Source organism: Dermacentor andersoni, chromosome 1, assembly GCF_023375885.2.
Source record: "Dermacentor andersoni chromosome 1, qqDerAnde1_hic_scaffold, whole genome shotgun sequence".
NCBI classification, from domain to species: Eukaryota; Metazoa; Arthropoda; class Arachnida; order Ixodida; family Ixodidae; genus Dermacentor; species Dermacentor andersoni.
In genome coordinates, this window is record NC_092814.1 from 213,129,548 (window position 1) to 213,155,614 (window position 26,067).

The 26,067-nt window shown below is 49.4% G+C and overlaps 1 protein-coding gene across 1 annotated transcript in view; it reads left to right on the forward strand.

Annotated features, from left to right (window-relative positions):
• The first annotated feature begins 10,756 nt into the window (after positions 1 to 10,756).
• LOC126548109 (lysosomal alpha-mannosidase-like) overlaps positions 10,757 to 26,067 on the forward strand; it is a 98,962-nt gene continuing 83,651 nt past the window's right edge. Inside the window, exon 1 of the mRNA XM_050196221.3 lies at positions 10,757 to 10,855. Coding sequence (XP_050052178.1) covers positions 10,777 to 10,855 — 79 coding nt within the window. The 5' untranslated portion in view covers positions 10,757 to 10,776. The remainder of the gene's footprint in view (positions 10,856 to 26,067) is intronic.

Genomic DNA, 26,067 nt, shown 5'->3' on the forward strand with positions numbered 1-26,067 from the left:
TCATCTCTAGTTATAGGAGAAGTTTCTGTATACTGTTCATTATTGTTTTGAATAGAGCGCTCCTGAGTTGTCTGAGTACTGTAAAGGTCAGTATAGAATTCTTCCGCTGCTTTTACTATATCTTCCAGATTGCTGATGATATTACCCTGCTTATCTTTTAGTGCATACATCTTGGTTTGTCCTATGCCAAGTTGACTTCTCACTGATTTCAGGCTGCGTCCATTTCTTACGGCTTCTTCAGTCTTTCTGACGTTATAGTTTCGAATATCACTTATTTTCGCCTTGTTGATCAGTTTTGAGAATTCCGCGAATTCTATCTTATCTCTTGAGTTGGACACTGTCATTCTTTGTCGTTTCTTTATTAGGTCCTTTGTTACTTGGGAGAGCTTGCCTACTGGTTGCCTTGGTGCCTTGCCTCCCACTTCAATCGCTGCCTCTGAAGCCAGCCTCGTTACGGTTTCATTCATTACCATTCATTCAGTGGGATGATGATGATGTCATCATCATCATCTCTCTGTTCTAAGGCTGCATATTTGTTTGCAAGTACCAGCCTAAATTTGTCTGCTTTTACCCTTACTGCCTCTAAGTTTACCTGTTTTTTCTTGAGCAATTTTACTCTCTCTTTAAATTGAGGTGGATCCTGGCCCTCACTAACTTATGATCACTTCATTTTACCCTTCCTATTACTTGAACATCCTGCACTATGTTGGGATCGGAAGAAAGTATGAAATCGATTTCGTTTCTTGTTTCACCATTAGGGCTTTTCCAGGTCCATTTTCTGTTGCTACGTTTCCTGAAGAAAGTGTTCATTATTCTCAGCTTATTCCTTTCTGCAAATTCTACCAGCATCCCGCCTCTAGCGTTTCTAGAATGGACACCGTAATTGCCAATTGCCTGTTCACACGCCTGCTTTTCCCCCACTTTTGCATTGAAGTCCCCCATTACTACTGTATACCGCGTTTGCACTTTTGTCATCGCTAATTCAACATCTTCATAAAACTGATCTACTTCCTCATCGTCGTGACTGGACGTTGGAGCGTAGGTTTGTACTACCTTAATTCTATACCTTTTATTGAGTTTGATTACGATTACTGCTGCCCTCTCGTTGATGCTGTAAAATTCGTCAATGTTGCCCGCTATGTCTTTATGGATTAGGAATCCCACCCCGTATTGCTTCTTATCCGAAAGACCTCTATAGCAGAGGGCATGTCCGTTATTCAACAGCGGCTGCAGACAGACAGACAGACAGACAGACAGACAGACAGACAGACAGACAGACAGACAGACGGACGGACGGACGGACGGACGGACAGACAGACAGACAGACAGACAGACAGACAGACAGACGGACGGACGGACGGACGGACGGACGGACGGACGGACGGACGGACGGACGGACGGACGGACGGACGGACGGACAGACAGACAGACAGACAGACAGACAGACGGACGGACGGACGGACGGACAGACAGACAGACAGACAGACAGACAGACAGACAGACAGACATACAGACAGACAGACAGACAGACAGACAGACGGACGGACGGATGGACGGACGGACGGATGGAGAAAAGGGCCAAGAACAGGTTACAGAAAATACATTTTAATTACAGGCGTTCACACAGGCCGGTCGATTTCAAAAAGCGCTGTATATAGCGCCTGGACGGCCCTCTGATGCGATAAGTCGCGTCGATGTTGCAAAAGTCTTTCTTCCGAAAGAGGCTGGTCGTCCAACTGGTTCAGAACGACGGAAAGCGAATGTCTCTGCACGCTTTACTGCGGGCACTCAAAGAACATACGTAATTGTTTCGTCGTCGCCGCAATGGCCACATGCGGTGTCGTCAGCCATTTCTATGCGAAACGCGTAGTGAAGGCGACGGCAAACCGTAGCCTACAAGAAAGGGTCGTGGCTCTTCGGGGAAGTCTTGGTGGAAGTCGAAGGCTAAGGTTGGATCAGTGGTGTATAATCGGGCATGCATAAAATGTGTATTTCACTCTGATGTGGTGCATTGGCGTGCAAGTAGGTGGAGCATCGTTGCAGCATCTATGCATTACATTGTATATACATTTCTGCATCAAACAAACAAACAAACAAACAAACAAACAAACAAACAAACAAACAAACAAACAAACAAACAAACAAATCCGAGGACGCTTAAGCGCTTCTTATGAGTTATGAATGCGGAAGCGTTCATGTACAATTGAACGCGGTCCTTCGAATTATGAACTCGCGGCCAAGCGAGTGCGTTGAGACGCTTGGCCAGTGCTTCCTAAATAGCACAAGGCCGGTGCACTTCGATCCGTAACGTCATGCTACCTTGCCCGACTGCCATAGAATCTAATGGGGACGCTCCCCAGTAAGCCGCGGTGATTTTGGCGTGACCACTTTCGTCACGCGGGGCTTCTGTCCAAGTAACCTGGTACCATAAAGCAGAGTGCACAGGCCTGCTATCTAGGACACGTTGGTCTGGCTCGTTTTGATTTGGCCTTACCGAGAGCTTGCGCGGACAAGCAACACGGAGATAACACAGGCTTCCGAGAGCAAGAGCGAGGGCGACATGCCATCGCGGCGATGCCACCTTCCTTCACGCGACTCCTGGCACGCTATCGCCGCAGCGGATGTGCTGCGGCGATAGCATCCGAGCTAAAGCTTCCTCTTAAGAGGAAGCTTTAGCTCGGGTGCTCCCATCTAAATACATATAAAAGGAGAATTCGTTTTTCTCGGCAACCACTGCACCAAATTTGACGAGGTTTGTTGCATTTAAAAGAAAAACTTAAGCTCTAGTGATTGTTGGTTTCGAACTTTTGAGTTAGGTCGTCAATTTTTATTAAGAATTGGCAAAAATCGAAAATTTTCAAGAAACGAAACAATCGAGTTTACAACTCTGTAACTCAGCAACAAAATGCGATAACACAATTCTGTGAATTGCATCTAGTAGCACGTCTAAAGCGGACAAAATTGGCATGTCGCACATGAATATAAAAAATTTAGCAATATGGTAATACAGATCTTGCAGAACCCTTGTAACCAACGTAACAAATTCACGTAAAATGTAAAGTCACACATCGAATTTGTCCACTTTGAATGATCTAATGGATGCCGTTTACAGAACCGCGATATCTATTCTTGATGCAGAGCTATGAATTTGTAAACTTCGCGCTTCTATCTTTTTCAAACGGTCGAATACTTGAAAATCGTTTCAACAAAATTCAAGCCCTAAATCGAAATTCCGCTTACAACAGTCACTAGAATATAGCCTTTTCTTTCAAATGCAACAAATTTCATTAAAATCGGTCCAGGCGTTATCTCAGAAAAGCATTTTGCGTTTTACATGTATTTGAATAGGCCGCGTCGGAGCTGGGCCCGAGCTAAAGCTTCCTTTAAAGGCTTTCGCTTTAACAACCACGTGACCTTCCCAGTGGCTCATACTCCTGTAAGGAAGGAAGGAAGGAAGGAAGGAAGGAAGGAAGGAAGGAAATCAACTTTATTCAGGTCCTGCAGGCCACGAGAGTTTTGGGCTCTCATGGAGTGGCCGTCTCCCACGACGGAACCGGGAGGTTGAGTTTCCTGGCGGCGTCGTGGACCTGCTGGACGGCCCAGAGTTGGGGAGCGAGTTACACGTTCCGGATTGCTTTTTCAAACTTGCCCTTGTCCGGTTCGGAGTTTATGTGAGCTTGCGAGCACGGCCAGAGTAAATGATATACGTTAAGGGATGTATTGCAATTGGTGCAATAAGACTTGTCGTAGAGCTCAGGCATGCAATGGTGTAGTCTGTTTTATGTGGGGTATGTGTCTGTTTGTAGCATTCTGAGTGTAACCGCTTGAGCTCGAGTGAGCGTGCGGTGTGGCGTGCTATACTGTCTACGTTGTAGGTAGTAGTGTTTAGTGATTTCATTGTATGTAGTGGGGGCGTCCTTATTCTCCGAGTGGTCAGGTGAAGCCGCGCGGTCTGTAAGCGCGCGCGCAGCCTCGAGTGCCGCCTCGTTAAGGTTGGGGACATCGCCGATCTTTGGTCCTAAGTGTGCCGGGAACCAGTATATGACGTGGTTCTTAATCTCTTTCTTTGAAACAATTCTGAGAGCCTGTGCGCAGACTGTGCCCATTTGGAAAGCTCTGATAGCGGCTATGGAGTCGCTGTAGATATGGCAAAGATTGTCGTCGGTGAGCGCAACAGCGTTCGCAACCTGTTCGGCCTGTTCAGGCTTCCTTGCAATTACCGTGGCTGCATATCTTGTGGATCCGCGGCCGTCCACAACCGCCACTGCGAAAGCTTTGTTTCCCGCGTATGCCGCCGCGTCCACAAAAGCTGAGCGATCACGGTTCGCCAAGGCTTGGTTAAGAAGGAATTGTCCTCTCGCTTGTCGTCTGCCCTCGTTGTTTTCGGGGTGTACGTTTCTGGGTATAGGTCGTGTAAGAATGGCTCATACCCCCGTAAGGCTGACGCCACACCATAATAGAAAATGCAGGGCTCATTGATATAGGAGTGTCGGGACAGGGAGCTTGCTCTTATACATGAATTCAAGGTCGCTCCTACGCCCGCCTTGATCGGATTTATGTTTCTTCATCACTCCTCTCCCGAGGACTGTCCTGTATTACTATCCCAGTTTCGTTCTCCGATCATTGTATTGTTATCGCAAAGATTGGTGAAAAATCTGTAACTAATTTCTGACCACAGTGGGCACTCTGGAAGCTTAACTGTGAGCTCCTAAATGATCAGGAATTTATTAATCGCGTGCGCATGGCCTTAACAAATTCTCTTTCTACTGACTTACCGTTATTTGCTGCTTGGGAACTCTTTAAACAAGAGGTTCGTACAGTGGCTATAAAAATTGGATCGGTGAAATCATTCTATAGAAAGAATGAAGAAAAAATGCTTCTTAAGAGCCCATGTAGCCTTTATGAGATGGAATGCGAAATGCCAGGCACTTACATTGTTGACATAGAAAATCTTAAATGTGAGTTACAAAAGTATGATACACTGGGTTACAGAGGAGCGCGAATTCGATCTCGAAATAGGCGTGCTCTGCAGTTTGAGCAGCCAATAACACGTCAAGCTTTACTTGACGAGCGACGTCACGCTACTTCCAAATATACTCGAAGGTAGTCTTCTAACAAATAGGAATGACATAATTTCTCAGTTCGAAACTTACTACACTGTGTTGTTTAGTGCCCCTCCGGACGATCACGATGTAAAAGTTTTGGAGAGTTTTGTATCTCTTGTAAAACCGTTACAGGATGATGACTGTGAATTGATCAGTGGTAGGCTTACGATCTAAGAAATTGAGTTAGCTATTGATCAGCTGCCTTTGTCGAAAACACCCGGCCCCGATGGACTTTCAAGTGAATTTTACAAAGCTTTCAAATAAATTATCAGTCCCATATTATAGGACGTTTTTATTACAAATTTAGAGGTGGACGCCCTTCCGCAATCTTTTTGCAAAACCCACACAGTTTTAATACCCAAAAGTTCAGATAAAGAGAAACTGCGTTCTGTTGAAAGCTACCGACCAATCACATTGTCAAACGTGGATTACAAATTTTTTGCAAAAGTTTTATCTAATAGACTGCAATTTGCGATGTCAATTCTAATTGGTTCAGACGTGTGTAATTAGGGGCCGATCCATTCAAACCAAAATACATATCGCCCGTACACTTCTTCAATACTGTTATGGTTCCTCTGAGCAGCTTGCAATGCTCCAGCTAGACCTTGCTAAAGCTTTTGATCGTGTCAGTCACTCCTATTTATTTTCTCTTCTGGAGCATGCCAATGTTGGCTCCATTGTGCTTAAAGGCGTTAGGCTTTGCTACACCAGTTGTACTACTCGTTTAGTTATTAATGACCAACTCTACGAACCCGTTTCTATTTGCTCATCAGTAAAACAAGGATGCTCGATGTCCCCACTACTATTCGCGCTTTACCTGGAACCGCTTTGCTTAAGCGTAATTCAGTCGAGTTACATCCATGGCTTCAATATACTGGGTAATGAAGTAAAGGGCTTAGCTTATGCAGATAATCTAGCGTTTTTCTGCACGGATAAGTCCAGTGTTGGAAAGGTAGTATCGACAATAGAAGGATTTGGCAGTGTATCAGGAGCACGAATGAACTCCTCGAAAAGTTTAGGCTTTTGGTTTGGCTCATGGTGCTATACACCAGAACAGTTTGCAGGCGTTGAGTAGACTGATGTCCCGCCAAAGTATCTTGGCGTGCCGCTAGACGCATATAAATTAAGCGCACACTATTGGAAAAAACGGGTTTCGGCCCTGCAAAGTTACGCTGAGACACCCGTTCCACTATGACTTTCTATTTTTGGGAAAGCCGAAGCCTGCAATAAACTCTTCGCAACAAAAATTTGCTATGTATTGCAAGTTGTTCATTGTGCTAGGCTATACATCCAACGCTTTCACCAAATCTTTGCAACCTCCGTATATGGTCTTCAACTTTTGAGCCCATTAGACGAGACAATATTTTTAGGCCTGTTAGTGAAAGTAGGCTGGGCAGTACATCTTTATGTGCGGCAAATAGTGTCTCGTTTCTTCTTTTTTCGCGATACTTCACATCCTATAATTCGGTCATACATGCAAGTCGCACTTGTTAATGCGTTACCTGATTTAGTTGTTTCTTCAAATTTTTCTTCCCGTTTATGCTTGTGGGGGTTCATGCAAGAAGTTTACTTAGCGGTTCGTTTCCTGACAGTTCGGTTTTCCACTAAATACTTGTACTCTGTGTCACGGAAAACGTTATACAAAGATTTACTGCCCATGCTATTTCCGCCTCCATTTTACCGATCACTATACATTAAATGGCCAGGCCACTATGTACTAAAGCGAGTTCGCAAACTGTATTTATCCCCTTGCTGCAAAACATTATTTTATAAAATTCATAGTGAAACCATACCGGTAAAAACATGGCTACGAAAAAAAAAGGTATCTTTGTCTCTTCTGTTAACTGTCGCCTTAGTGATGTACCAGAGACAATTGAACATTGTTTTATTAGCTGCACCGACGCCATCCTGTTTTGGGATGTTCTCCAACGGACTTTAAAAAAAGACTTTGAGATGAACGCTCATACTGTGTGATACCTGCTGCCAACCTCTGATAATAGTGCACCCTTGCATACGTTTTTCCTCATGAGAATGCACAGTTTGTAGAAAACGCGAATGATGGACCGAAACGCCGAAACGGTGGTACCTACAAGAGTACATTTTATCTAAATGACACTACACCTAAAAGACGATGAGCAAAACGTGAACAAGGTGAATGCAGGAGCCAATGTTTCGACAAGTGGACTTGTCTTCTTCAAGGCGACGTATACGCTCATCGTCTTTTCTCATCGTCTTGAATTTCCATCTTCCGCATTCCCCGACTACACCTAAAACATGTTTATGATGGACTCGATATACAACCGGACTGGTACCCTATTTTGGTGAGGTGATTATCCTTACCACCCTTCTAAAGTGAAACCAACGTTTCTAGTCACGGTATGAACGCTGCCTTTTCTGTGTGTGACTTTCATTGTGCCCTCCATTCCCTGACTATGCAGAACTGGTGAATGTCGGGTTGAATGCTACTGTAATAAATACCATAAAAAAAAAGCGCGCAGCAAAGTGAAGCGAACAGTGCATATATTCATTGAAATCACCTATACAACGCACAGAACAGCATACGTTTCAATTCCTGGCTGAGAGGATGCAACGTAAAGTCGAAGAGAAACGTCGTTGGCGCGAGTCTGACCTCGCTATACGAGCGCGCGAAGCCGCAGCTAAGCGTCGAAAACGAGCCGAAGAAGCTGAACTGCGAAAGCAGCAACGCGACGATGCGAGACGGTGAATTACCAAGTGTGCAGCAGGCTTTTGCCTTCACGTGTTACAGCAGTGTAACATGCTGCTGAATTTCTGGCTTGAAATAAACTCTTTCGCAAAAAATCTTGGTAGTAGTAGTAAACAACTTTATTGAGGTCCTGAGGAGCTAGGCAGGGGGCCTGCTATAGGTAGGTCCCTACCCAGCCGTTGGCTAGTCTCATGTCGGATTAGAGGCCATGCCTCTCCGCTCGTTCACGGGCCCTCTGGACAGCCAGGAGCTGGACGTCTTGTTTCGGGTCTGTGATGGCCTTCGTCCAGTCTTCTTCTCCTGTTAAAATCCTGTAACACAGGGCACTGCCAGAGCATGTGACTTAATATTCAGTGCCACAATCTGGGCAGAGTGGATCAATGTCCGGGTGGAGCATGTTCAGAAAGCCCCTAGAGAGGTATACCTCTCTAGGGGCTTTGCTCCGCTTGCTCCCGTCTGGAGCAAGCGGAGCGTGCTAGCTTGTGATCTGTTGAGCTTATGATGGGGGAAGGGAAAACTCGGCCTATTCCCTCAGTAATGTGATGTAATTTCGTGAAAAGTAACTAGAGGATCACTGGGTGAGCTCTCCGGAACTCACCCAAGACACCGTCCCGTCACAGCATACGAAACCTCGCGCACGGTCGTGGCTATTTCATTGGGGTTCAGGTGACCCGGTAATACGTCTGGTCCCATGTGAGCTGGGAACCAGACTATGTAATGAATTATGTCAGAGGGGGGTTTGCTGTTGAGAATCCTGACTGCCTCTTTGGCTATATGCGAACGCTCTAACGGCCACTCGGGAGTCCGTGTACACCATAGTGCGTGTTATGTCGAGTAATGCGAGAGCTATAGCAACCATGTCCCGTCCCATCGACCAAGAAGGTCTTCATAGAAGCTGCCGAAAGGTGTTGTCCCCTGTCATTGACTACTGCTACGGAAAACTTGGCACAGGCGTGTCGCGCCGCGTCAACAAAGGTGTCCGTTCCGGATATGTTCTTTAAGAAAGCCCTAGCCCGCGCTCACCTTCGACCTTTATTGTATTGGGGTGGACGACTCTTGGAAAAGGGTCTTCAATAAAGGAGTTCCTTGTTTGATTATCAAGTTATGTGGTCTCTCCCTGATTGAAGCTAGGGCGGAGGCCTGCCGCATCCAGCAGTCTTCTGACTGCTTTGCAGTTAGATAATCTAATAATTTGTGCTGATCTTTGTGCTTCTATTAATTCCGAAGTTGTGTTGTGTACTCCCATGTGTCTGCCTTTACAACAAGGGTTAGGAAGGTTCCACCATATTACATGCCATTTCTTGCCTTCTTTCTTATTCAATCTGTGTAGCTGCTGAGCGTACCCTCCACCCGCTGCTTATCAAGGCAGGCAAGGCCGGTGAGAGCGAGCTCAGTGAAGGTGTCTGGTCTGATGCAAACTGCCATCAAAAGAGCCCTTCCTGCTGCGTTTTCATTGCTGTCCACTTCGTATTTGGGGACAATTATGAACCCCCCCCTCCCCCCCCCATACACACCGTGGGGACACAACAACATATAGAAATACACAGGTGAATTTGGACGAACAACATTCACAATACAGCCACGCTGACACAATACACTACAGCAGCTCCCTTACTGGAAGAACTTGCAGCGAAAACTATCGAACACGTGATATACCGACTGAATTTTACATATAAAGTCCCTTTGTTTACTAAAGCAAACAAATACATCGACCAGAACAGCTAAGGCGGCGTGCAAACGCAACGCACGTCTTTGTAAGGGACGGGGCACTTGGCGCCATTTTTATATAGTTTGAAGCACTCGTCCATGCTCGCCGTTGCAATGCCTTGCTCCTCAGTGTAGGTGTAATTTTATGCCACTGAGGTGCAAAAATTAATATCTTTTGTCAATTTACCGTACCACCCTTTTCATCACCAGCCTATTTCTTCTATGTCCACTGCAGGACGAAGGCCTCTTCCTGCGATCTCCAATTACCGGCAGAACTTTTTGTTGGGCTAGTTGGTGCATGTTACTGAAGTACTAAAGCGCGAAACAGACGACACAAGAAGAGACATAAGCGCTCGTCCGTGTCTCTTCTTGTGTCGTCTGTTTGGCGCTTTAGTACTTCAGTAACATCTTCAATTACCCCTGTCCTGCGCCAACTGATTCCAACTTGCACCTGCAAATTTCCTAATTTCATCCCCCACTTAGTTTTCTGCCATCTTCGACTGCGCTTCTCTTCTCTTGGCACCCTTTCTGCAACTCTAATGTTCCACCGATTAGCCATCCTACGCGTTACATGGCCTGCCCAGCCCTTCCTTTTAAAAGGCCACAAATAAACTCAGGGGCTTGGAAAACACAAAGAATGCGTCCTTGAGTTCCAAGAGCATGTACGCAGGCTTGGACATGTGACAATTATTTGTTATTTTATTCATATGTAACTTCTTGAGCCCTGTTGCCTCTCCAGCGCGAGCTGCAAATAATCACGCAGACACATCACCTTCATTTTTCACGTTTAGTCGTCACTATCTGCTTTTGTATTAGATTTCGGGGCGGCATAAAAACCGCTGCTGTGTAGAGCTCTTCTCAATTATCAGTATAGGTACGTTGTAACGATGCAACTTTTTTATTTGTGCACTGCTTCAACGTTGGCATAATATATGTCGGCATAGCGCTTGTCCTGTCTTCATTCGTGTTACTTTTGCTTTAGTTTTAGGCATTATTTAAGCACCAGCTTCCTCAACAAAGCGTACTATTCACGTAAGATACACGTGTTCTGCAAAAAATAAACAACATAAACAGAAAGCATAGGCTAGAACGAGCAGAATTCCAGCGCTGCCTGGAGGAACATAAGAAGCCAGCTCGTTTTTTTCAGGTATATGCATGGGAGCCACAATTTATGGCCTTGACGGGCTCGTTTGCGCCTCACTTTGTCGCACGCAGAGCTGCTTCGTGGGACGACCGGATATGCTGAACGTCCACATAGTGTGCCATAGCCACAACGACGTCGGCTGGACCGAGACGCCGGACGTCATCTACAACGAATGTGAGCAAAGCGGTTAGCGGACTGTCCGCGGCACGTGTAAACAAAAAATAATTCAGCGGCGATTTAGCGGGGAAATGCGAGAGAAATGCGTAACTATTACGTCGCACCTCTTTGAGGTCCAGCATCCATGATTTAAACCGCGTTCACCACATTTAAAAGTGCTGTTCAGGAGTTCACTCGACACACGTCATACCGGGCGTCTCGGCGAACTCTCAAAAGTTTTCTAAAATTGCCTGTGGCCGATACCACAATTCTAGTCCATGAGCTGGTCTGCCAAAGAGGCGGACATTACTTGCACGCACGCACGCACGCACGCACGCACGCACGCACGCACGCACGCACGCGCGCACGCGCGCACGCACGCACGCACGCACGCGCACACACACACACACACACACACACACACACACAAAATTAAATGCATAATCTACTGAATAACAAAAAATTACTAATTAAGATTTTAACTAATTACCTTAGGGCAAATTACAATTAGAAATTCTAGCGGGGGAGTTCGCAATGCGGATTCACTTGGAACGAATTTAGAGGACGTCGCCAGTTTCGAGATACTAATTCCCTAACTTTGCAGAGAAATGCATTGGCGTTCCAGTTACTTTTGTGCTTCAATGCATAAAATGATGTTTTGTTAAAGGGCCCCTCACCAAATCTGGCCATTTTGAGCTGATAACCGCAGAGCATACATTGTGCGATAACGACCGTCTCTGCAAAGCATTACATCCCTACGCGCCGCGGAAACATGAAATTTCAAACTGAACGCCGTTTTCCCTTCTCCTCGCGGCCGCCACGCTCCAAGCCGGAGGATGACGTACACGTGCTAGTGCGCCTACGTACACGTGTTTGCGCTGTGACGTCGCTCGTGGTGACACGTGACTTCGAGAATTATTCAAGGCAACATCTGTTATTTGTGTAACATGTTGCTTGAATAGACGAATTAAATGTTAGAGGAATAATCAAACACACAAACCGAATGTATGCATGTTTTTGGTTTACTTCGAACCGCAGCAAGATAGATGTACTTCCGTTTCGTCTGCATGTTCCCACATCGTGCAGTCACTCTCGCAGACACCGAAACTGTCATTTTCTACCGTGTTCCAGCTCAGGATCATGCTCCGGGATCTACTTGTGTCTGCCTCAGTATTCATGTAGCACTGAATTATAGCGCTAGTTAGGTGTCCTCGTGCAGGGAGCGCAAAATCGTGCTCTGCGCGAAACGAGACAATCACAACAGCTCGCGCGCGACGCCGTCAGCGGAAGTGCACCGCGCCGTGAAGAAAGCGAGAAAAAAAAGAAATGAAAGAGGGGCCCGTGACGTATGCGTCACGCGATCCTCGAGGTCCGGTATGGGAGAACGTATGCAGGGAAGGAATTTCACTTGCGAAGGCTAGACTGGGCGAGCGGAGAGAGTGTCTCGTTGGGCAGTGGAGCTCGCCTCCTGAAATCATGGGTTCGCGGCACTGAAATATTCCTATCTCGGCTATTAATAAGCCGATTTGATTGCGACAGAATGCTCTCTAGAGGACACGTAACAACTTCCAGCGTGTAACCAAAATTTGCCATGAGACCTGGTGAGGGGCCCTTTAAGTAAGTGGAACGACAGTGCATTTTTGCTGCAAGCTTGACGACGCATATCTCGTAAATGGCGTCATCCACGCTATTCTTTTCAACTGCCACTGCCTGGAAGTCTCACCTGCTAGAATTTTTAAATTGCAGTATGTGTCGTAAGGTAATTACTTAAAATAATTAGTGATTTTTTGTTAATTAACCTATTACGCATTTCACTTTTTTGTGCTAGTAGTGTCCGACTCTTCGAGGAGATCAGCTCATGGACTAGAATCGTGCTCCCTGCCACCGGCAATTAAAAAAAACGTGAAAGTATTCGCTGAAACACCCTGTATATAGACACACTTCGACGAGCCAAGCGCCACTGCTGACGATGAATATATATATATATATATATATAATGTCACGGCTTGTCACCCGTTCGCCATCGGCGCGAAGTTGTCGACGGGGTATACAAGCCCGTTGGTCCTTCTGTACTCAAGCGAACACAGTGAAGGAGTCAGGGTCGGGAGACAAAAAAAGATATTTATCGACTGACAACGATACACAAATTAAAGAAAAACACACAAGAACACTAACGCACATGCACTTAATATAAAGCAATGATGACGACAAAAGAAATGCAACGAGCAATTAACAGTCGATATAAAAACTAATAGAGTTCAAAAGAAAACAAATGATGGCGTACGCATGGCAGGGCAACAGCAGCAAGTCCATAAAGCGTAAAGTCGACGGCAGAGCTTTCCCTAAGAACGCTGGCCAGCCGATCTCGTTGCAGTGGATGCGGTTGATGTGCTGGGTTTCCCGGGAGTCTAGATCTGACGACTTCCCCCGAGCAGGTTGAGCTAACTTGAAGTGAACTACCATGACCTTCGTTGCAGACGCAGGTTTGTCGTCTCTTACATCAACTAGTGACTCGGAGTTCAGACGCGGCTAGGCGGCCCAGGCGATACTGGACATCCCTAGCCCCTCGACTGCTTTTTAGCAGATTACAGGTCCAGCTTCTAGACTGCTAGCTCGGTCAAAAACTGCGTTTAAATAACTTCTCCTTTTCCCACTTCCCTGGGTCGGGGAAGGGAAGATATCGATGACGATTCAATCAAGTTCACTTAATTGTATCACGACTGCTCCCAAGGTTTTGGCCGCGTCCCTTTTAATTAGGGGCGGAAGCCGGCTGCACCACCAACACGGAGCAAGAAATATAGGAGTGGAAACTCCGCTGTTTGCGGCGACCAGAAAAGGTCACAAGCCCGCGGATATATTTTCATGCTGGCGGCACCTGGCGGCATGGGAAGAAATTACCGCCGTTTCGGTTGCCAGGGCAACCGGTCGAGCGTGTTGCTCCCGTTCGGCCGCGCGCGCCTGACTTCTACTGAGGGCACTCTCGCGCGCTTCTTTACCGCTTGTAGCCATTTGAGCACAGTAAAAGATACAACGCGTTTTCCATGACAGCTATAAGATGATACATAGCTTCTGGTTGTAGAAAGGGCTATCTTGCTCCGTGGCGGGCGGTTTTCGGCTTTTTGCGCTGGCGAAACTGATGGCTATCTCGTTCCTAATTGCTCAAAGGGCGACCGCTTGTTTCTCGCTCTAGTGCTCACAGGGGTGCGCTTAGGAAGGATGCCGCCGTGCATGTGTTTCCGTTCCTTTTCTTTTTAGAGCGCAGCTCTTTGGCGTCCGTTCCTGGGTTTCGCGTCGTCGTCGGCGTTGTCGTCGGCCTCGTAACCAGCTCCGCCCCCCTTTCATCCCCCCAGCGCTAGCAGCGACCGACTGATACCGCTGGATGCCGCTGACGCCGCTAGAGAGTCAAGATAACGTGACTGCATAGAACACCGTCGCCGCCATGCAGAAAGAGGAGGAAAGGGTCCCCCCCCCCTGTTCTTGTGTGGCGGATAGGGTGCTCTTCAGTTGCCGACGCGCCGGTTATTTCACGTAGGCCCCGGCACGTCGACGAATACGTGACCACCTTCCCACGGCTAGACCTGGTTCTTAGCGCTGCGGAAGCGAGGGTATCATATTGTTTGTGTCGGCATCGGCGGCGTTGTCCCTGAAACCAACTCCGCAGCTGGGGTTGACTCACTATCGGCGTCAGCGGCATCAGTCAGTCGCTGCTATCTCTTCCCTCCTCCCTTTATCGTGTTGTCCGCTTGCTGCGCGCGCTTCTGCCCCCATCGTTTGCCGCTGGGTGTACACGCCGCCCCCCTCCCCCCTCTTCCTGCGAGTCTCCGGTTGTCAAAGCGCCGGCTCGAACTTAATTCCTTTCTTCGCTCCTCCTCCAATGCAACCCCTGTGCGGTGGCAATCAGAGAGCCAGATCGGTGGCGGCGGATCTGTATATGTGCACCGCCCGAGCCGAAATTGCCGCTGCCGTTCGCCCTGTGCGGTGGCAATCAGAGAGCCAGATCGGTGGCGGCGGATCTGTATATGTGCACCGCCCGAGCCGAAATTGCCGCTGCCGTTCGCCACTGCGAAATTATCTGCCAGTTCTTTCTGAGCCATGAGCGAGACGACCGATGGAAGTCCTCCGTCTGCTGCTGCCGCTGCTGCTGCTAAACAAGCTGCCAGAGCAGAGGCCCAGCGCCGTCGCCGTCAGAATCCAGAGGTGCGTGCCGCCGAAGCAGAAGCTTACCGTCGCCGCCGTCGAGATGATCCAGGAGTACGCGTCGCCGAAGCAGAGGCTAAGCGCCGCCGCCGAGAAGACCCTGCCGTTCGCGCCGCCGAAGCGGAGGCTCATCGCCGCCGTCGAGAGCAACCAGCAGTAAGCGAGGCTGAAGCAGAAGCTCATCGCCGCCGCCGAGAAGACCCTGCAGTTCGCGCCGCCGAAGCGGAGGCTCATCGCCGCCGTCGAGAGCAACCAGCAGTAAGCGAGGCTGAAGCAGAAGCTCATCGCCGCCGCCGAGAAGACCCTGCCGTTCGCACCGCCGAAGCGGAGGCTCATCGCCGCCGTCGAGAGCAACCAGCAGTAAGCGAGGCTGAAGCAGAAGCTCATCGCCGTCGCAGAGAAGACTCTACCGTTCGCGCGGCCGAGGCCGAGGCCAAACGCAAACAGAGGCTCGCAAACAGTCAGGGTGAAACAGCTTATTTGCTGCGCTCAAATTTCGCATTAGGAAGTAACGTAATCGTCGGTAATTTTTTTTTAAGACTCGCGAAAACTAGTTGCCCTAGCTGCTTGGCGATAAGAGGAAGATTAGCGGAAGTTTGCCACACGTGTTGCTTTTTTTGATGGGCACACAACAAAACAGTTTTCTTGAGTGCGCGCACCTACGCAGTTCGATTACGGCGTGCCCGCTGAAGCAAACACCCGTGTCGTCTACTTGTCTGCTTTGGGCGGGCGCCGCCGGAGTGAGCGCCGGAGCTGCCGGAGCCGCCGAGCCGCCTGCCGGGCGCTGCTGTTTTTTTTTTCCGCTGCGGCTTCTACGACGCGCCGCATGGTGCCGCCACTGCATAGGGTAGCGTCGGCGCATGCAAGAATTGTGACTTTATCTGGTCGCCCGCGCTCGCTCGCGCTGACGGGAGTTTCACCTCCTATATGTCTTACTCCGTGACCACCAAACCCTCTGACACACGTACACTGTTAGCAACTAGTGGACACGGGATTGCACAGACACCGCATATTTCGGGATATTCGCCACCTCTCCCGTCTTAGCAACCTTCTCAATGCACGCGCGGGGCAGAAAATACCCAGGGGTTCCTACAAAAGAATCTCGGAACATCAAGGTCGCGCGCGCAAAAAAAAGAAAAGAAAGAAAAATCTCTAACCTGCTTTCGACTTTTTCCGCCGCTTGCCCGAGAGGCCGGCAATAGCTGTTTTGCCCGCCGGTTCCTACTCCCACGACCTTTTGGTCGTGGGAGTAGTATATATATATATATATATATATATATATATATATATATATACCAACAAAGACACAAAGGACAACACAGGGTAAATTACTTGTACTTACTAATTGAATTAAAGAAAATAATAAATTAATGGAAATGAAAGTGGGTGAAAAAAATCACCGCCCGAGCACTCTGTACAGATGGTTAACCACCAGCGAAGCTGAAACGTGCGGCCCCGGTGCTTATCGCTGGGTTAATCCCGACGGTTCATTAAACGACGGCTTGGTAGGCTGCCGGATCCTCGGTACGCAGTTGCACGAGCCTGTTCTTATGCCCAGGCTGCAGCATCGACATGGCGTAGACGTGCTCGTTCACTGTTCTGCTCGCAGCGTTGCTGATCGAAAGCTGCATGCTCCTAAGGAGCTACGTATGACGTGTGGCCTACCCATTTCGGAGCCGGAGAGGGGTGACTGCTGCACGCGTGCTCGGCTGCGACGGAGAGCAATGACGTCACTACTGGCGCAGCTAATCCCACGCCACCTGGATAGCACAAGGCCTTTCCACTCTGATCCATGACGTCATGTTACTTGGCCCGACTACCATAGAGTCTAATGGGGATGCTCCCGAGTAGGCAACAGTGATTTTGATGTCATCACTTTCATCACGCCAGCCCTGTCAATGGAAATTTTCGACGAGGTAGCGTGACGTCATGAATCGGACTAAACATACCTTGTGCTATCTAGGTGGTTCTGACTAATCGAGCGCCTCTCTTTCTCTCGCTTTCTTTTTAGGTGAAGGCATGCGCATAAGGTTGCGCCTGTTACGTTTCGCCTACAACGCGCGGTAATGCCGGCGCGGGTGCAACGGACGCCGGGGCTTCGTTCAAAGCGGCGGACATTTTGGCCCGTTCGACGCCGCCGCAACGCCTCCCCGCCAAGCGTGTCCAGGCGTGTTTCAGTGCCACGTGTCTTCGTATGTGCGTGTGTGTGTGTGTGCCCACGCTTGTCAAAGCGCGGCAGCCGGGGAGCGGAGCTCCCCAAGTGAGGAGCCAGCAGGTCTGTCCGTCGGCGGGTTGGCGATGCGTCACTACACTCGGCTCACCATGTCTCTCGGCTCGACCGTGCGCGCCGTCGTGGGCTCATGCTCCGCCGTCGCGTGGGCTCATCCCGTGACCTTCCTTCTGGCTCGCGACGCCGAGAGTATAAGAGCAGCTGCCCCCGGACGCCAGGAGAGAGGCTCCGATTTCTTCTGTTGAGTTACGTGCTCTCCCGTCTCTCCACTTCGGTCGACCTGACCGGCCGCTCTTTTGCTATGTTAGAATAAACAAGTTGTTCTGTTACCAGTCTACTCATGCTTTGCCGGGACCTTCGGATGCTTCCAGTGCCCCAGGCCGCCAGGCCAACGCTACCCTTGGGGCTTGCGACCCATTTGCAATAACGGGCGTCAGCACCGAGTCCCCAACAACTGGTTGCCAGCGGTGAGATCGCGACAACGGAGGCCAGCAGCGAAGAGATGCGGTTGACTGTATGCTGAGCAGCACAACGACCATCCGGGAGCAGTGCAACGAGCCCTGTGTGATGACTGGTTGCCTGCAGCGGAACGACTGCGCTGAATTCTTGGCTGCGAGGTTTGGTGAGTGCGGGACTTTCTTCTTCTGAGTTTTGCCAGGCTTTTGTTAGTGTCAGAAACAGAGCTGGTAATTGTGGTTGTCGTTGCTGCCGGGTTAGTTTGCGGCAAGACAATAGTAGGCAGTAGAGAAAGCAGCATTCAGAGCAGCCATGGATTTGAAGTCGTTGCGCAAACCGAAATTGCTGGAGCTTGCAAGAGAGTTGGGTCTGGATGTCTCAGACAAACTCAGAAAACCAGAACTGCTAAGGGCTATTCTTGAGTTAGAAGCTGAGGATGACGAGCTGTCGGAATGCCTTGAGACCATTGAGGAGAGGGAGCGTGAACTTAAAGAACAGAAAGAGAAAGATGAGCGTGAACTTAAAGAACAGAAAGAGAAAGATGAGCGTGAACGAAAAGAACAGAAAGAAAAAGAAGAGCGCGAACACGCTTTGGAAATGAAGCGTCTCGAGGTAGAGATGGAACGCGCTCGTAATGGAAGTCAGGCACACGGTGCAGGAGAACGAGTATTGTTCAAAATGACTGACCTGATGCGGCCGTTTAAGCTTGGAGAGGACATTGGTTTGTTCCTGGTTAACTTTGAGCGAACGTGCGAGAAGCAGGGGTTCTCTCGGGAAACGTGGCCACAGCGCTTGCTCACTTTGCTACCCGGCGAGGCGGCCGACGTAGTCGCTCGCTTGGAGAGAGAGGAGGCAGAGGATTTCGACAAAGTGAAATCGAGTCTGCTAAAAAAGTACCGGCTGTCAGCGGAGGCGTTCCGTCGGAAGTTTCGGGAAAATGAGAAAGGCAAAAGTGAGTCATATACAGAGTTTGCGTACAGGCTTATGTCAAACATGCAGGAGTGGCTCAAAGAAGAGAAAGCGTTTGGTGACCACGAGAAAGTTCTGCAGTGTTTCGGGCTAGAACAGTTTTATAGTCGGTTACCTGAGAACGTGCGGTACTGGGTCTTGGATAGGCCAGACGTTAGTACGGTGGCTCGAGCCGCTGAGCTAGCCGAGGAGTTTGTGACGCGTCGGGCTCGCGGAGCTAAGGACGGTCAAAAGGGTGAATTTGGCTCCAAGTTTGAGAGGCCGAAGTTCACGCCCATGAGAAAGCGGTTCGAGACGAGGCGAGCGCGCGTGTGTTATACGTGCCAGAAGCCGGGTCACTTTTCGGCGCAGTGTCCAGAAACAAAAACAAAAGTCGTGTTTTTGTCTTTATGCAGCACTGACGAGAACATGAAGCTTCTCGAGCCTTACAGGCGAGACCTCCTCGTGAACGGGAAAGAGTGCCGAGTGCTTCGCGATTCCGCAGCTACAATGGATGTAGTTCACCCCTCTTACGTAGAACCCGATATGTTCACGGGCGAGTGCGCATGGATCAAGCAAGCAGTGGAAGCTCATAGCGTGTGTCTGTCGGTAGCAAAAGTGCTTATTGAAGGACCTTTCGGAGCACTTGAGACGGAGGCCGCAGTGTCATCTATGCTGCCCCCCCAGTACCCGTACTTATTTTCGAACAGGTCCGATCACCTCCTGCGCGAGAAGGGGCTTTTGTTTGGTGAGGCTAGCGTTCAGGCCTTAACCAGATCGAAGGTTCGGGAGCTCGCTGCAAAGGCGGTAGTTGCGGGGCCGACGTTGTTGAACGATGAAAAAGGGTCAGAGGCGCAGCAAGCTGGTATTCAGAGCACGCCCGAACTGAATAAAATTGAGCCTGTAGCGTTAAAGGCACCAGATACTGGAGAGGAAAATCCCGACACGGGAAAGTTAGAAGAGCTGTCTCCAGATTTGCTCATCGCGCCTACGTCAGACGGACTTAACAGGTTGCTAAAAGTCAGCCGGTCGGCTTTGATAGCCGAGCAAAAGAAGGATGGCAGCCTAGAAAACATACGCTGCATTGTCAAGGAAGGTATCGCCAAGAAAAATGCTCGCTTTGTGGAAAGAGGTGGGGTCCTGTACCGGAAGTATCTAGACCGCAGGGGAGTGGAGTTCGATCAGCTGATCGTGCCTCAATGCTATCGTCAGGATCTGTTGCGCTTGTCGCATGGGGGTTCGTGGTCCGGACACCTAGGAGTTAAGAAAACTAAGGACCGTCTCTTGCAAGAGTACTATTGGCCAGGGTGTTTTCGGGACGCAGACCACTTTGTGAAGACATGCGACACCTGTCAGCGGGTGGGCAAGCCAGGGGACAAATCGAGGGCGCCGTTGAAGTTGGTACCTATCATTACGGAGCCTTTTAGACGGCTCGTTATTGATACAGTGGGACCTCTGCCGGTAACAGCCACGGGGTACCGACACATTTTGACTGTGATCTGCCCAGCGACAAAGTTCCCTGAAGCAGTGCCGCTTAAAGAACTCAGCTCAGTTGAGATAGTCAATGCACTACTGTCCATATTTGCGCGAGTTGGTTTTCCTGCAGAAATCCAGTCAGATCAGGGTACAGTGTTTACTAGCGCTTTGACGACAGCCTTTCTCGAAAGGTGCGGGGTAAAGCTGTTACACAGCTCAGTGCACCACCCCCAGTCGAATTCCGTTGAGAAGCTCCACTCCGTCATGAAGCGCGTGTTGAGAGCATTGTGTTTTGAACATCAAACTGACTGGGAGCTGTGTCTGCCTGGAGTGATGTTTGCATTAAGGACCGCGCCGCATGCGGCTACGGGGTTTTCGCCAGCTGAACTGGTGTACGGTCGCTCGCTGCGATCTCCGCTTCGCATGCTTCGAGAATCATGGGAAGGCAGGGGCGACGACCCAGTCGTGGTAGAGTACGTGCTTAAGCTCCCCGAACGCTTAAGAAGGGCACAGGAGTTGTCAGGTGAAGCAATGGCAAAGGCCCAGCAGAGGGCCAAGGTTTATTATGATCGGACAGCCAGGGCCCGTCGTTTTGAGGTGGGCGATGAGGTCATGATATTGCGCACATCGCTAAAGAACAAACTCGACGTGCAGTGGGAGGGCCCAGCACGGATTGTTCAAAAACTGTCGGACGTTAACTACGTGGTGAGTCTGCCAGGAAAGCGGAAAGCACAGCAAGTTTACCACTGTAATCTGCTCAAACCCTATAAGCAACGGGAAGCAGTGGTGTGCATGATGGTAAACGTTCCCGAAGAGCTTCCGGTCGAGCTTCCGGGACTAGGCTCAGTGACGAACAGGAAAGACACCGATCAAGTCATTAGTGACTTAATAAGTAAAGCATCGCTGTCGCCTGAGCAGAAAACCGAACTACACCAGCTCTTACAAGAGTTTCAAGGTCTGTTCTCTGAGAGGCCTGGTAGGACTTCTGTCCTTACTCATGACATAGAACTTACCTCCCCAGAGCCAGTACGATCCAAGGCGTACCGGGTGTCACCCCGCCAGAGCGATATTATGGAGGCTGAGGTAAAGAAAATGCTACAGCTCGGTGTTATTGAGGCGGGTGAGAGTGATTATACCTCCCCTTTGATTTTAGTTGAGGTACCGGGCAAGGAACCTCGTCCTTGCGTCGACTACCGCAGGCTTAATTCCATCACTAAGGATCAAATTTATCCGATCCCTAACATCGAGGAGCGCCTTGAGAGAGTGAGTAGCGCTCAGTTTATTTCCACCCTAGATCTTGTCAGGGGTTATTGGCAGGTTCCACTTACAGAAGAGGCTAGTAGGTATGCGGCGTTCATTTCACCAATGGGGACCTTCCGTCCTAAAGTTTTGAGTTTTGGTTTGAAGAACGCGCCATACTGCTTTTCAAGCCTCATGGATAAAGTGTTGCGGGGACAGCAAGAATTCGCTTTACCGTATCTAGACGACGTAGCGATATTCTCCGCATCCTGGCCTGAGCATATGGCCCACTTGCGGGCAGTGCTAACCCGCCTGCGCGATGCGGGCTTGACAGTCAAGGCTCCCAAGTGCCAGTTAGCACAGGCCGAGGTTGTCTACCTCGGACACGTGATTGGTCGGGGTCGTCGCCGCCCCTCTGAAATAAAGGTGGCCGCTGTGCGAGACTTCCCGCAACCGCGCACGAAGACCGATATTCGGTCGTTCTTAGGTGTCGCCGGCTACTATCAGAGGTACATCCCCAGGTACTCTGATATCGCGGCTCCCCTAACGGATGCTCTAAGAAAGACAGAGCCGCAAACAGTCGTCTGGGATGAGACAAAGGAAAGAGCTTTTAGCGCCCTAAAGAGCGCCCTAACAAGCCAGCCTGTGCTACGATCGCCCGACTACACAAAAGGGTTCGTTGTTCAGTGTGATGCTAGTGAGCGAGGCATGGGCGTTGTACTGTGCCAACGGGAAAATGGAGAAGTAGAACACCCCGTCCTGTATGCTAGTCGTAAGCTGACGAGTCGTGAGCAGGCGTATAGCGCCACCGAGAAAGAGTGTGCGTGTATCGTGTGGGCCGTTCAGAAATTGTCATGTTACCTAGCTGGCTCGAGGTTTATCATTGAGACGGATCACTGCCCTCTCCAATGGCTGCAGACCATCTCTCCCAAAAATGGCCGCCTCCTGCGCTGGAGCCTCGCTTTGCAACAATATTCCTTTGAGGTGCGTTACAAAAAGGGGAGTCTCAACGGTAACGCCGATGGCTTAAGTCGAAGCCCCTAACGTGGGAATCAGCCTCAAAATTGCTTGTTACTGATGTTTTTCTTCCTGAGGCAGGATTTTTAACCTATTGCTTTTGTGTAGTGTTTCAAAGTAATGATGTGCTTTCTAGTGCAATTTTCCGATTTGTGGACGCGTTCTGAGTGCTGCTAAAATACTGTAAGGAACTAGGCAGCAGTATAAAAGGGGAAAGAGCCTGGCAGGGCTTAGTGAGGGTTGTGCCGTGCTTGCTGACTGAGCGGTTGACTTTCGGCGTAGTTCTAACGCTTGCCGGAAACGAGAACAAAAATGTCAACTCTCCCGAAGTCACTTTGCAGTGTCCTGTGTGAACGTGAGAACGAGGCCTTCTCTGTGCGCTGCGCTCAAGAAACGCCAAAGGACGCCCGACTTCGGTTATGAGCATCATCGAGCGACATCCCTCCGGACAGCGGATGCAGTCCCCTGACCATCGGGATCTCCTTCCCCCGGCGGGGCGGTCTGTTACGTTTCGCCTACAACGCGCGGTAATGCCGGCGCGGGTGCAACGGACGCCGGGGCTTCGTTCAAAGCGGCGGACATTTTGGCCCGTTCGACGCCGCCGCAACGCCTCCCCGCCAAGCGTGTCCAGGCGTGTTTCAGTGCCACGTGTCTTCGTATGTGCGTGTGTGTGTGTGTGCCCACGCTTGTCAAAGCGCGGCAGCCGGGGAGCGGAGCTCCCCAAGTGAGGAGCCAGCAGGTCTGTCCGTCGGCGGGTTGGCGATGCGTCACTACACTCGGCTCACCATGTCTCTCGGCTCGACCGTGCGCGCCGTCGTGGGCTCATGCTCCGCCGTCGCGTGGGCTCATCCCGTGACCTTCCTTCTGGCCCGCGACGCCGAGAGTATAAGAGCAGCTGCCCCCGGACGCCAGGAGAGAGGCTCCGATTTCTTCTGTTGAGTTACGTGCTCTCCCGTCTCTCCACTTCGGTCGACCTGACCGGCCGCTCTTTTGCTATGTTAGAATAAACAAGTTGTTCTGTTACCAGTCTACTCATGCTTTGCCGGGACCTTCGGATGCTTCCAGTGCCCCAGGCCGCCAGGCCAACGCTACCCTTGGGGCTTGCGACCCATTTGCAATAACGGGCGTCAGCACCGAGTCCCCAACACGCCGGAGGAGTTTTCGGCGTATAGGCGACCGACAGACGGACGGACGGACGTATCGGCTCGCCATATACAGCTTCGCTGTAAAACAACTTACCGCAGGTGGATAACGATCCCAACGTCTTCGCATTACGCGTGCGATGCCCTACACTTTCAAGCAAAATTACACCCTTTTGCCCCCTATCCCCCATTCCCAGTGTAGGGTAGCAAACCGGAGACTCATATCTGGTTAACCTCCCTGCCTTTCCTCTTCATTCTCTCTCTCTCTCACACCCTTTTGCCACACAACAACAATCGTCATCTGTCTTCTCCGCATTTCCTTTCTTTAACGCTGCGAGCCCGGTACTTCCCAGTAACGAACGGCATGCGCGTTATCAGCATGACATAGCATTCTCAACAGGAAAGCAGCGAGCGCGGCGTTTTCAAGAAAAGAAACGTAAGCAAGGCAGATGACGATTATCGTTGTGTGGCAGACAGACACCCCAAAGGGTGTACCTTTGTCTAAGAGTGTAGAACTAACCCTGGAAGTGTTAGCCAGCGCCACCACTCACAAACCTTGGCGGCGGATGTACATCCTTTCTGCCTCAGGCGCCACGAGTACGTGATTTTTTTGGGTGAAGTCTCCAATAAACTTACACATGCTACCTGAAGGTATCAATCTTGCCGGTTTCGAGACGCTCGTTATGTAATGACTGAGAAGAAAGGGGGTTAACCGAGGGGCCCGATATTTATTAATCATATCATAAGAAGCCAACAAACAAAGACAGAAAGGACAACACAGGGGAATTGCTTGTACTTGCTAATTGAAAATAAAGAAATTATAAATTAATGGAATGGAAAGTGTATGAAAAAAACTTGCGCAGGTGGGGAACGATCCCATGTCTCCGCATTACGCGTGCGATGCTCTACACTCTTAGGCAAAGTTACACCCTTTCGCTTGCCCCTTCTGCCACACAACAATAATCGTTATCTGCCTTGATGCGTTTCCTTTCTTTAACGCTGCGAGCCCGGAACTTTCCAGTAACGAACGGCACGCGCGTTATCTGAAGGGGCACTCCAAAGGGTGTAAACTGTTCTATGCTGATAACGCGCGTGCCGTTCGTTACTGGAAAGTTCCGGGCTCGCAGCGTTAAAGAAAGGAAACGCATCAAGGCAGATAACGATTATTGTTGTGTGGCAGAAGGGGCAAGCCAAAGGGTGTAACTTTGCCTAAGAGTGTACCAAATGCACGACCGCGGCGCCGTTTATATATATATATATATATATATATATATATATATATATATATATATATATATATATGATGAGCCACTGCTCGAGTCATGCACTAGCTAGTGGACTGCGCACCTTTGAGAAAGAGTAAACTCGCCGGTTGTGCGAATGCTGCGTTACATTTCCCCGGTTAGCATATACAGCCGGACTTGTGGCGCAATGAAAGAGAGGGAGAAAGAGGGAACGACAGCAAAAGTTAAGGCGTCCCATTGGAGGGTGGCGTTTGCCTCGCATTTCTTCAGTTGCTTTACATGATCATCCTAAAAGCTATTTTCGTACTGTGAGCATTGGACTTCAGTTTTATTAAAGAAAAAAAAATCGAGTTTCCAAAGAGCTGCAACTCTCGACTTCTGTGAGCTATCTTCCAGTGTTGCGGTCCACTGACCAACGTCGCAGTGATGTAGCATGGACGATAAAAAAAGAAAAAAAAAGTGAAAGAAAGTAAGAAAAATATTCTGGCAGTATACCTATAAATGTAAAATTTCTGAAAATTTTAAAGGTCAAAGAAACCAGGAACCAGATTTTTTCCGGAAACTTCGGAAATAGAAAAAAAAAAATGTCCTGAACTATTTTTACGTAGCGAAGTAAAACAAATTGAAAACGAGGGTCTACATGGAAGGGATATTACCACCAGTTGCGGCAATGTGCTGACATTGTACGACACAATTACCACAGTCTTTTATTCGTTTTGAGATTCATAGTGACATTTTGAATTCTCATCTAACAAGCACGAAAGCTGAACGTTTGCTCTTTTAGAGTGAAGAGGCTGGTAGATGTTTGCACCATTCGCTGTATTTACGCCGACTCTAGGCGCCGTAGCATGCGCGCCATACTATTGACCCTTTTCACGGAGCATATTGTTCTAGAGAAACGAGATGGCGCTTTCGGCGGCGCGCCGCACGTCGCCTCAGCGACAGCGCACGAATACAAAACCATTACAGCTTCCATCTTGCTTCTGTGCGATCAGCTGTCGGAAATGCGACTGAGTTTTCGCTAACGCAGTGTTCTCCAATCATGCCGGATTGAATCATGTGAATTGAAGACGTGTGCTGTAGTTGGCTGCAAAAATAGTGACTGGCATATTAAGGAATGTAATGAGTCTATGTAGCCAAGTTCGCGAACCGTTGCTGCAACTGTCCGTACGTGTTACCGGTACTTCGAGATGTAAGGCTTTCTTCGAGGATAGATAAATTTGTTCATCTGCCATCGTTGTATCGCGAACGTTCAAACAAAGCGCTTCAGCCCCTGAACGT